At 37.5% G+C, this 12526-nt stretch overlaps 1 protein-coding gene across 2 annotated transcripts in view; it reads right to left on the reverse strand.

Annotated features, from left to right (window-relative positions):
• Positions 1–266: 266 nt before the first annotated feature.
• The window catches only part of thoc2 (THO complex 2), a 119606-nt gene continuing 107346 nt past the window's right edge, over positions 267–12526 (reverse strand). For both annotated transcript variants that reach the window (XM_079630205.1, XM_079630204.1), the window contains exons 34-39: positions 6391–6519; positions 6170–6236; positions 5795–5934; positions 2962–3032; positions 2825–2870; positions 267–995 (exon numbers count right to left, since the gene is read on the reverse strand). In XM_079630205.1, the coding sequence (XP_079486331.1) occupies positions 2843–2870; positions 2962–3032; positions 5795–5934; positions 6170–6236; positions 6391–6519 (435 nt within the window). In that variant the 3' untranslated portion in view covers positions 267–995; positions 2825–2842. The remainder of the gene's footprint in view (positions 996–2824; positions 2871–2961; positions 3033–5794; positions 5935–6169; positions 6237–6390; positions 6520–12526) is intronic.

A 12526-nucleotide genomic window follows, 5' to 3' on the forward strand; every position in this document is an offset into this window, starting at 1 on the left:
CGCAATATATATAAGCACCCACATAAATTTCATAATGAACTGCCCATTCACAACACATTCAAAGTGAAATTCACACTTCACTGAGCAAGTGTCATCAAAACTGGCACATCCACAGATGCTAGCGCTGAGTTTCACAGCTAAAGCAGCGGCGCTGAGAGCTTTGTAGATCAGTCATGTGATCAATCATGTGATCAATCAATGTCCCAAGAAAATATGTATAATCTTTCGCAGTCAAAGTCTCCAATAAAAAAACACCAGACACGGGATACACTAAGAAAACTATTTTATTTAGAAAAAGCAGACACTGTAGATTTTGCCAGATAAAAACTCCATGAAGTAATTTGGAAAGTCATGAATTGCTTCCTTTTTTTTTTAGTCCACTTATTTACGGAGAACTCCAGCTTGCCATTCTTTATACAAATCTTTTAAAAACGTGATTGAACACACAAAGGAAATCAGGAGGCGTACAGTTGAAATGAAAGTAACAGGAAATATGTCTTATTACACGGAACCATTTTATTTCTGTATACATAATATACAAATAGAGCATTTGTACTGCTTCAAACACCTAGTCTAAATATCACGTGAGAATTAAAAAGAAAAAAAAAAAAAGGTAGTATTCCGGCAACCAGAGCTTTCGTGTTTTGTTTTTTCACTTAAAAGGAAGAAAAGCAAAAACAAACCGAGGAAAAGGAAGGTAATAGAGCGAGGTCATAAAAACGCAAGCATTTGAAAGTGACACCAATTCAACCTGAATCTGTTTGTGATGCAAGAAGCACATTGTGCTAAATATTTAAAGGAAACAAACTTTCAGTGAAGTACTGAAAATATCACAATAAAAATGGCAGATTAAAATACGAGCTACAACGTTTCTAGGCAAAACAACAGAAGTGTGGATGCAGGCGAGACTCGTGAGTGTGCGAGGGCTTCCTCTTCCCAGACGGAGACGGGAGAGAGCTCGGGAAGATGAGGAGCGTCGGGTCCCGGGAAAACATCTGCATGATTGAGAAGCAGAGAATCAATACTTGCGCTTTCATATTCTCTCAACTCGTGATGGGACACCGCTAATAACAGGGAATGAAGGGCTGCACGATACTGGAAAGTTTCTGCGATATATATATATTGTGATATAAAACTATTTCAGCAGATGATTTGAATAACTCCATTTGAGAAGATTTAAAGCGGTCATGAACTGAGAAATCTTTGAGCTTTTGACATATAAGAGGTCATCACGCTATAAGAATATCCTGTGAGTTTCAGAACGGAAAACTTCCTTGTTAGTCCAATTAAAGCTTTTATTGACACGAGGCACAGCGAACGACAGGTTCTTCAAAGTGGGGATCTATGACGTCACAGGGTCTCAAACCCCGCCTCCACAGAAGAAGATCGACGCCTACTTCTACACCGCCTGTTTAGCCCCGCCTACCGATTCACGCATTACATGAAACTCATAATAATATGCAAAACTGTTATCCAATCACAGCAGTGGGCGTTCACTTCCAAGTCTTCAACGCGGCACGGCCATAAAAACTGAGCTAGGCTCAAAACCAGGGTAGAAAACAGCCGATTACTTTTTCATTTGGATGTTTTTGAAAGTAAAAACAAAGCGAACGTCATAAGTTGACCTCAGACAACAATATAATTTTTTTTTAAACCCAGTTCATGACCCTCTTAATCATTCTAGAATAATTGGAGTGATTCTGCATAGACAATAATAAACTAATTAGAAGCATAGAAAAATAAAATAGAAAGAAATAACTGAAATAAGCAGTGATTTATGTTTTTCAGGTAAATCTAAGGCGTGTGTCCACCAAAGCGTTTTTTTCACGCGGCTGGCGTGTTTTTCAGTTGTTTTTAATGGGAGCGTAACGAGGTGCTGAGTGTCTTTTTCACGCTGAAGCGCTGAGCATTTTTTACAGGTCGGCGAGAGTTGAAGAATGTTCAACTTTGGGTAAAACGCAGCGCTCATCACTGTCACTTTTTACCCAACCGTCCAATCACAGTGGAGGAGGGGCGGGACTAATACCACACCGACCAACGGATATTCTGTATCATAGCAACGAAGCGTTTCAACTGAAAAAAACCTGTGCTGCCAAAACGTTCTCAAGCGCACATAGCTCTCCGTTTTCAGCTGGCTAAAAACGCTTCGGTGGACACACGGCCTAACAGTATCCAGGTACAGATATTAAATAAACAAATATAAAATAAAAGTCTTCACTGTATAAATGAAATAAAACTCGTTTAATTAATTAAAACAATTTATGTTTGTTAAAGCTACATGTAATTTTCTGTTTTGTTGTTCGATCACCAGCTGCGGGGTCATTAGGCTGCTGTCCCTTTAAGACGAGTGCACAGATCCAATATAACGATACGCATCAGATCACAACACAACCGACTGTGTTACGAGGACACTTTCACGTGTCTGTCCGTCTGTCTGCGAGTCCTCTTGCCTGACGCGACTTATAAACACATGTAAATGATCAACTTTCACTCTATGATGGCTACATTTTTTCCACAGCTGGCTCATACGCTTAACGGATGAACTTTGACCCTTATACTTGACATCACACATCCTGATATGTACACTCTAAAAAATCCTGGGTTGTTTTAACCAAATTTTGGGTCAAATATGGACAAACCCAGCCGTTTGGTTACATTTTTTAATTACATTTTTAACCCAAAGTTTGGGTTTGTCCATATTTGACCCAGCATTTCTTAGAGTGTAACGATCGCGGATTGCGCACATGGTCGATATCGCTGCTAAACTAAAGCGCGATATCGTGCAGCCCTAAAGGAACGTGTTGTTAAAGCATCATCCGCTCACCTTGAGTGTCAGCATACATTATCTGTGCTTTTCTGATGATTTATGGGTAGTGAATGTTAAGGCAAACGCAGCGAGCTGATTGGCTCATCTCTACAGGTACACACACTGCAGTTTGTGCTCAAGGCATCAAAGGATATTGTTTCTTCTCTTCTTTAGCGCCAGTGCTGTCTCTCTTCTTCTCGGATTTCTCCTTGTCATGTCTGGATTCCTGTTCCCATCAAACCCCACACACCCAGAGGACACACAAGAGCAGAGGGAACGTGAGGAAACGCTTCATGATGGATCGCCAATTAACACTTTAATGCTGCAAGAAGTCTTTTAGTGTTAAAAATAGTTTTTTGTGTGTGTGTTTCTACACCATTTCTAAGGTTTTCTCGAACCTCCTGATCAAAATGTCCTCAACATATTTTGTTATAACATTTGATATTTTTTGTATATTTTAGTATGACTGAAATGGAGTATAATTTTTGTTGAATACAATATTTACTAAGTTTACTACAGTAGTGGTCTAGGAAATATTTACATCTTGACCCTTTATTTAAATATTATTAAAGATGTTGTAAGCATTTGTAGTGCTCTCAGTCAACACAATGAAACGTCATAATTTTTGGCCAGGCTGTTGTACCAAGAAATTATGAACAAGTGCAAAACCAAGAGAGAACCAATATTATCTATAATAATAACAATGATATATTAATAACTGATTATGTTGTAGTCAATGTATGCTTTTTCCTGTGAGATTTTTGTATTTCAATGTATTTTTTTGAATAGTAAAATAAAACAGTAGTTTGCATTTTTTGCCAAATAAATTCCATAACCAAGTTTAGGGTTTTTTCCTTCATATTTAATATATGAAAAAATTGAAATATTTTTCCTCATATTTTGATGGTTTAATTGAAATCGTAGGGTCATTAAAAACAATTATCCGGACATCACTTTTGTACATAAAAAGAAATGCATAAACAATTCATTTAAAAGTTCAAACAACAAAAAAAGATTTAAACAATAAGAATCTATTCATAAAAACTGAGCTACTAATGAGCCCTGTTATTTATTTATAGTTGTTCAGTCTATAAAGATAACCATAACCATATTTAGCATCCACACCAAAGAACAACGTTGTTCTGTTTATTCTAAGCGAGTTTTATCATCTGCCGCTTTAAATGCTTGTGCTCTTTACAGCAGAATGGATTCTGATTGGCTGTCAGTCTTTGTCATTCATCAGATCTTTATTTTATTTAAAATAATTTTAAAATTTCTTTATTTTACTACACTGTCTATTTGTGTCTGTAGATTTCTCATAAATTCAAAAGTTGGCGTTATAAATCAACGCGCTGCTCCGCGATCTCTGTCTGCTTCCTTTAATCACACACACCGCTGGAAAGCTCTCTCTCTCTCTGCTGTACAATATTGCCAGATCCAAATATGGTCATTTCCTTTTTATAAGCAACCAATCGTGAAAGTACAATGGGCATTTAACTCTAAAAGCGAAATCTCATTGGCTGATGTCAATTTCTGACAACGTGATTGGTTCAGATGCATCACGTGACGCGCTCTGACATTTAGATGTGTGTTTTTGACTGTTTTTCGGCTCAGTTGAAGGCCATAAATGCTGTGTTTATAAGTTTAGATGTGATTTAGGTGGTTTGTATTGTTGTTACAAATCTTTAAATGCCTTTTACTCAAAATGAGTTTTTTGTCATCCTCCAGTAGAAACATCTCAGCCTATGTAGCATCGATGTACACCAAACTTTCCAGCTATACACTTAGCAGTATTCTGAAGATATTTTCAGAGGGATTTGTTAATAAATCATTCCTGGCCTGATTTCTGTGACATTTTAATAAAACAAAAAAATGTCTCGCCTTAACACTGCTGTCCGATCTCGAACGCAGAGCATGATATTCTTTAGGGATGCATACGATTAATCGCAACTAATCGTTTGCAGAATAAAAGTTTTTGTTTACATCATATATGTGTGTGTACTGTGTAAAATAATTATGTATTTATAAATACACACACGCTTGTATATATTGAAAAAATATTTACATGTTTATATACATTTTATATTTAAATCTAATTTATATTATATATAATTATAAATACTTAATATATAATTAGATTTTTTTCTTAAAATTATACATGCATGTGTGTATTTATATATACATAATTATTATACACAGTACACACATAAACTTTGTATTCTTGTAAACTTTGTACAGTAAACAAAAACTTTTATTCTGCAAACGATTAGTTGCGATTAATCGTTATGCAGCCCTAATATTCTGCTCTCAAGGTATGGCTCAGTCACTTAATGAATGTTTTTTTGCACAATTTAATAATGTCTGCAGCACAAACATGCAGGATAAGTCATAAGTAAGGGTGTAACAATATATCGTATCACAATGTATCGCAATACAAAAATGCAACAATATGTACAGTTCACCCATGTTTGAGAAGTTTTAGTGTCAGCACTACATTAAACTGCTATATATAATGTTGAATATAATGTATAATAATGCAACGGGGGAATATTTGTGGGTCCTGATAATGCCACATGTCTGATGTTACCAGTAAAAAGTGTCCGACATTATTTTAAATGTATCTAGTCAGTGACAGAAGCATATTCATCTAAAATAATTCTGTGTTTTCATCTTCAGAATCATGAATATTGTTATCCTGGTGTCTCTATTGTCCTGTGCTTTGGGTTTCCAGCCAAAAAATTTAAATTCCAACCAAATTTAGCGTTTTAATCAACAGTACATATTTTGTTAACTTTTATCATATATCTTGGAGTATCATATTAATATCATATCGTGAGTTCAGTATCGTGATATGAGGGTATTGTTCATAAGTCAAGTTGAATAGATTCTAGGGTATGTTCAATGCATTAATATCTCCAGCAACAGTGATGCTGGGCTTGCAGAAGCACAATGACGCAGGACAGATGTGGAGGTGGAGGTGGAACAGACCTTCTTTCCCCCAGAGGTCTTCTCGGGTTTGGCCAGATCGCCCTTGTCCTTGCTGGTGGACTTGGAGCGTTTGCCGTTGTCCTTGTCGTTGGCGTTAGGCGATTCGGAGGGGCTGGCGCTCTTGCTGTGTTTGGAGGAGTCTGTGTAAAGAGCGAGAGAGCGAGAGCGAGAGAGAGAGAGAGAGAGAGAGAGAGAGAGAGAGAGAGAGAGAGAGAGAGAGAGAGAGAGAGAGAGAGAGAGAGAGAGAGAGCAGCCATGTGAGGAAGATAACAGGAGTCGGGACGCCACGGGATGGGCTTTCTGGTTCGCTAGCTCGCCTCTCCTGCTCTCGGCAGTGGGCAAAACAAATTTAAAAGATAGGCATTATCGACTCACTCATTCCATTCTCATCTTTGCGGCGCTTGGCTTCCTGGCTCATCTCGCGGTCGCTGTTCGCGTAGTCCTAGATGAAGAAGCACAAATCAAGAAAACACACTTGTCGGTTTGACTTTTCACCTTTCACCAGGCATTCAATATCAGCGGTTTACTCAAACCCGTGTGTGTGTGTTGTGAGTGAAAACATCTTTATAAAACACACTTCCGACGGAAACACTTACTCGTTTTCTTTCCTTCCGGTCTTCTTTCTTCTCCCTCTCTTTGGAGCGGTCCCTGGACTTGTCAGACTCTTTCTTCTCGTCGTCCTTCTCTTTGCTCTTGGACAGGACTGTGCTGTGGTTAGGATGGTGCTGAGGGTTGGAGGAGAAGATAAACGAGGGGTTAACGCCACAAAGGAAGAGAGCTACATCACTCACAGCGGTTTGCTGCCACTTCATTAGCATGCTCCATTAGAGCTGCGCCAGCCTTCCCATGAGCCTTCACACCTCTCAGACACACCCACAGGAAGTCCAAGCACTCGATTAAAAGCTCAAGGTTCCCGCTGAACTCGTATACGCAACCCTTTCACAGGCCTCGCTTCAGCGCACCTACAAACAAGCGCCAATCCTCCCCGTGAAGAGTGTTATGAGGGGGATTTCACCAGCTCGCTCAGTTGAAGAAGTTCATCTTTTGATTTTGCACACCGACAGCCACCACATACCGATACATCATGCTAATACCGTCTAGAAATCAGTGGCCAGAGGACGAGAGGATGAAAGGTAAAACCGCTACTGACGCTCGGCCTGTACATACATGTAACACCGCAGATTGATGCATTGGGAGAAGTTTACATGACTCATGTGAAAGGCCGTAAGGGTCGTGACTAGGGATGTCAATTTTCACAAATTCCCATGATCGATCGTCGTTTAAATTAACGATCAATTAATCGTTAGCCTTAAAGGATTAGTTCACTTTTAAAAAAACTTTTGCTGATAATTTACTCACCCCGATGTCATCCAAGATGTCCATGTCTTTCTTTCTTCAGTCGAAAAGATATTAAGGTTTTTGATGAACACATTTCTCCATATAATGGACGTCACTGGCGACCAAACGGTTCAAGGTCCAGATGACCGTGTCAGCGCCGCTTCAACGGGCTTTAAACGACACCAGACGATGAATACGGGTCTTATCTAGCGAAACGATCGCTCATTTCAAAAATTAATACAAAAGTTTAAGTTTTATAAGCACAAACGCTCGCCTTGCTCTGTTCTGTGATGCGCGTTCGTGACGTCACGTAATACGCAATTTACGTTGAAAAGGTCACGCTTGACGAGTCAGTGTTTACAGATGTGCGGAAGGAGGACCATACACACATATTCAAATGTCTTTGTGTCAGTTTATCGTTTAAAATGCCCATCTCGTGTGCGTATCCTGGGTGTTGTAATATTAAAAAGCCTAAAAGAACATTTTCGTCCGGATAGAAATGTTTTACTTTTCACAGACGCGCAACTTTTACAACGTAATTGCGTATTACGTGACGTCACGAACGCGCATGACAGAACAGAGCAAGGCGAGCGTTTGTGCTTATAAATTATTTATTTTTTAAATGAGTGATCGCTTCGCTAGATAAGACCCGTATTCATCGTCTGGTGTCGTTTAAAGCCTGTTGAAGCGGCGCTGACACTGTCATCTGGACCTTGAACCGTTTGGTCGCCAGTGAAGTCCATTATATGGAGAAATGTTTTCATCAAAAACCTTAATTTCTTTTCGACTGAAGAAAGAAAGACATGGACATCTTGGATGACATCGGGGTGAGTAAATTATCACCAAAAGTTTTTTTTAAAGTGAACTAATCCTTTAATGCTGCAGTGATGGCCTACAGCAGGACAGGGTCGGCAAATCCTGCTCAAAACACGATGTTCCTCACCAAATGAATGAGAATGGTTTTTAATCTAAATAAAGGGCTAGTAGGATTGTAAAATGTTTCGATGTGATTGATCATTACTCATCTCATTTAATATATTTCATCTGAACCGCACCAGAGTTGGTTTGGAAGCGGAGCGAGATCTTTTCATCAGGGAGTTCACACTCATTCAAATGAACCGCACTAACAGAGCAATCGCACCAGGGTTTGTTTTAATCCAACCAAACATGCAAAGTGTGAACATACCAAGTAATTAATATATTTAAATAATAAAATAAAAAAATCATATTTCCCCTTCCTCAGTGAACAATTTCTTAAAGAACAAGCAGTTCTTCTGGAAACTTCTGTAATCACAAAATGAATTAGTGCTCCATTTAATACAAATACACAATGACAGCCAAAAAGAGACAGTGAGGTAACTGACGATACACAACCCTACAAAAAAAGTGTTTTTTTTTTGCTCAAAGTTCAAAGAATTATAGTCCTTGCACACGGAGTCCGACATTTATGCACGTTTAAAATAAATATGACCTCACGTTGTGTCAATCACGTTCACACACTGCCTCCAAATCCCATTGGATCTTCTGCATTTTTTGCATCTGTAGCATTTTGAGAAGCGTTTTGACCATTCAGAGCCACCGTACAAGCGAACGCCAAAATCCAGAACCGTTCAGGATCTATTGGTTCACGGAAATCTGTGTTCTTAAATATGTGGCTCCAGTATCACCATCAAACTGAGCCACTGACATCCTGAAGTAAACTTTGAATCTCTCGGGATAATCCCGCAGCTCCTTGATGAGGAGGAGGAACTCGCAATCTCAGGATTGGACGGACCCAATATTTCCTCTTTTTAATACGAGAGAGAACAGCAAAATCATCCTCACTGCTTGAAGACTGCATTTTGTGTTGTTTTATGAATTTTTTCAATGGATTAATTAACTCAGTGTGCAAGATTTCTGTGCGTGACGAATGTTAAGGGTTATCGAATACAAAAAAACAAACAAAAAAAAAACACAAATTTGGGACTCGGTGTGCAAGAGAGAGAGAGAGAAAAAAAAGTGTAAAATATCCTATATTCTTAACACAGTACATGTACATTTCCAAAAAGCACTCAATTATCGTTTCCAAAATCATTAAATAAATTTTCAAAACAGCCGCTCTTTGTCTTATAATTAGTACATGCCTCTTAACTGGCAAAAAACTGAATAGTCGATTTAAGAGCCGTTTATTAACCATTGAATAAATTGTCCTAATATTTGTTAAATCGTTGTAATCATTAGATTAGTTGGTTGTCAAAATAATCTTAACTTCATGTTATAAAACTAAGAATCATAAATGTAAAGCAGATCTGTGGTTTGCTGACAGGTGGAGGTTATAAATAAGCGTGCTGTGAAGAGCGTCTGTGCGCATTAATGAGGACGCGGTGCAGACAGTATATAGTCTAATTTTATCCTTAAGACAACAAAAGCTGCCAACCGCATGAGACCGTAACCGCACTGCCCACGTCATGTCCAGCTCGGCGCAACTCCTCCTCAAAACAGCTTATAACATCATAATAATACTAATACATACTGTAAAGCTGATCATTAGCAGCATATCCATGTTCCAGCTGGAGCCGAGGATGCAGAATAAAGCAATAGAGGATCACCGCAAACATTTCTTCAAAACAAGTCTTGCCAACAAAAGTGAATAAAATTAATAAAATAAATAAAAAAGTACTTTATGTGAAGCACGTGTGGTATAAATATGCTCTGCTGACAAGTGTGTGTGTGTGTGTGTGTGCTGCAGGCGCTGAGAGGAATCTGGAGCCGTTACGGTTGTTCGTCACATGACCTGAGCACTCACGTTAGCTCTGCTCAGCTGCCCGGTGCGAGTGTGTTTCCTGAACCTCTCAGACTGAAGACTTTCAAAACACCTTCAGTAGAAGTCATGTGTACTTACAGACATAACTACTCTATCCAGATCACAACCGGTTATTATTCAATCACTAATCAGACATGATGAATTTATCATGATCACTCCAGTCTTCAGTGTCACATGATCCCTCAGAGATCATTCTAATATGATGATTTACTCAGTTATTATCAAAAAGCGGTGCTGCTTAGTATTTATATTAAATATTTATACTTAATATTTAGTTTTTCGAAACCTTTTTTAGGATTCATTGATTAACAAAAGTTAAAAAGAATGGCATTTATTCAAAACCGAAATATTTTCTAACATAAATCTTTACTATCAATTTTTATCAGCTTAATAACCTTGATGAACACAATTATTAATTTCTTTCAACAACAAAAAAAGAAAAAAATGACTGACCTTAAACTTTTGAACTGTAGTGTATAGGCTATTGTTAGAAAAAAATAAAAAATAAATAAAAGCTGCTCTTTAACTTTTTATTGATCAAAGATTCTATCAAAGGTTATAAAAAAGAATTAAAGGATATAAACATTTATGAAGCAGCACATTATGTATCCAACATTGATAAATCATATTATACTGATTTCTGAAGGATCATGTGACACTGAAGACTGGAGTAATGATACTGAAAATTCAGCTTTGATCACAGGAATACATTACATTTTAAAGTGAATTGTAATATTTCACAATATTAAAGTTTTTCTGTATTTGTGATCAAATAAACACAGCCTTGATGAGCAGAAGAAACTTCTTTCAAAAACATTATATATTATATATACAGTATATTTCTCGAAGATTACTTTACATTTACATCTTGTTTCTTTGTTCTATTGCATATATATATATATATATATATATATATATATATATATATTAGGGGTGTGCAAAGCAGTCGGTATTTGTATCTGTATTTGTATTTGTTGAGGGGGGAAAAGTATTTGTATTTGTATTTGAGTAAAATTCAAAATAGGCGTAAAAAAAAAAAAATGCGTTACACTTCTAATTTACGTTATAGTGTAAGTATTCTTTAATTATATCCATTATAACAATTATGGATATGCAATATTGGTTGATGTTTTTCCATAAATCCAGCAATGAAACAAGGAACGTCATTGAAAAGAAAATAACATAACAGCCATTACCTACCTCATCCATGGTTAAACCAACAACTAATAAAATACCATTGTGAACATTGTGAAGCCTACAGCCTACATCTTGCTGTCTGCAAAAGACAGAGTAACTTAAACGTACCATATAACTCCCACACGTGCGTACAATTCGACACAACTACACAAGCATTTTTAACCGAACGTTAACGTTACTCTGTCAACAGCGACAGCCTATTGTCTAAATTACCGCGCTAAACAGCTGACGTTACGTAAACAGCGAGCATGAGAGCACCCGACTGCAGACTAGGGTTGCCACCCGTCCCTAATGGTGCGTTCACACCGGACGCGAATAGCGCGTCAGGCACGAGTGATTTCAATGTTAAGTCAATGCAAAGACACGTTACACGCGCGACTTAACATTGAAATCACTCGCGCCTGACGCGCTATTCGCGTCCGGTGTGAACGCACCATTAAAATACGGAATCATCCCGTATTTACAAGTAAGATGATGCGTCCCGTATCAAATCAATAAGGGACGCGATTTGTCCCGTATTTTACATTAGGCCCACATATAGTTGAATAAAAACATAAGGATTTTGCAGTATGGATAATACTAATAGCAAATATAAAGAAATCAATTTCGTAGTAGAGAAGCTCATTGCGTGATTGCATTTTAGCGTCTTTGTTTCTATAGCGACTGAGTCTCGTGAACATGCGCTGTAAACCTGCACGTTTTTTAACCCATTGTCGGGTCTCCCCAAATGACGTTTGCTGAAATAAATAAAAAATTATCTTTTTCCAAATGGTGTGAGAATTTGCACGGTTGACAACACTTTCTAGATCTACAAAAAAAATTAAATAAATTTGAATAATATCTGTTTTTTATGTTAGTGTGGGGGGAAAAAGTCACAATTGTTTTATTTCAACAAAATGTAATTTAGAAACAACATAATATTTTTATTTTAGGATATATAGTTTTAGGAGGATTTATTATATATTTTTTAATTTAGGCTATATAAATAAATAAAATGTTTTTTATACAAAAACAGTAAAAAAAAAAGTCAAATTCACTTTATAAAAGACCCACATTTCTAACGTTCATGGATATGGATAATTTGACATGGTTTAGTGTAAGATTTTTGCCCATTTTTTCTCACTTTAGATGGACAAGGTCGGACCCTGTTTAGAAGATTGACAAAATTCATCCTCAAAATCAGAAACAATGCAAAACACACATAAACAGTGGCATTTTGGGGGGGGGGGGGGGGTGTCCCTTATTTTGCCACACTGAAGGTGGCAACCCTACTGCAGATGTCAATAATGCAGCGTAATGGAATAATCTCCCGATCAAACTCCGCTTCTCGACAGTTATAAACTGCCTCAGGAACCCAGTTAAGGTACAAAAATCTATTCAACAAAAATAGTGAT

The sequence above is a fragment of the Phoxinus phoxinus genome (assembly GCF_949152265.1).
Source record: "Phoxinus phoxinus genome assembly, chromosome: 12".
NCBI classification, from domain to species: domain Eukaryota; kingdom Metazoa; phylum Chordata; class Actinopteri; order Cypriniformes; family Leuciscidae; genus Phoxinus; species Phoxinus phoxinus.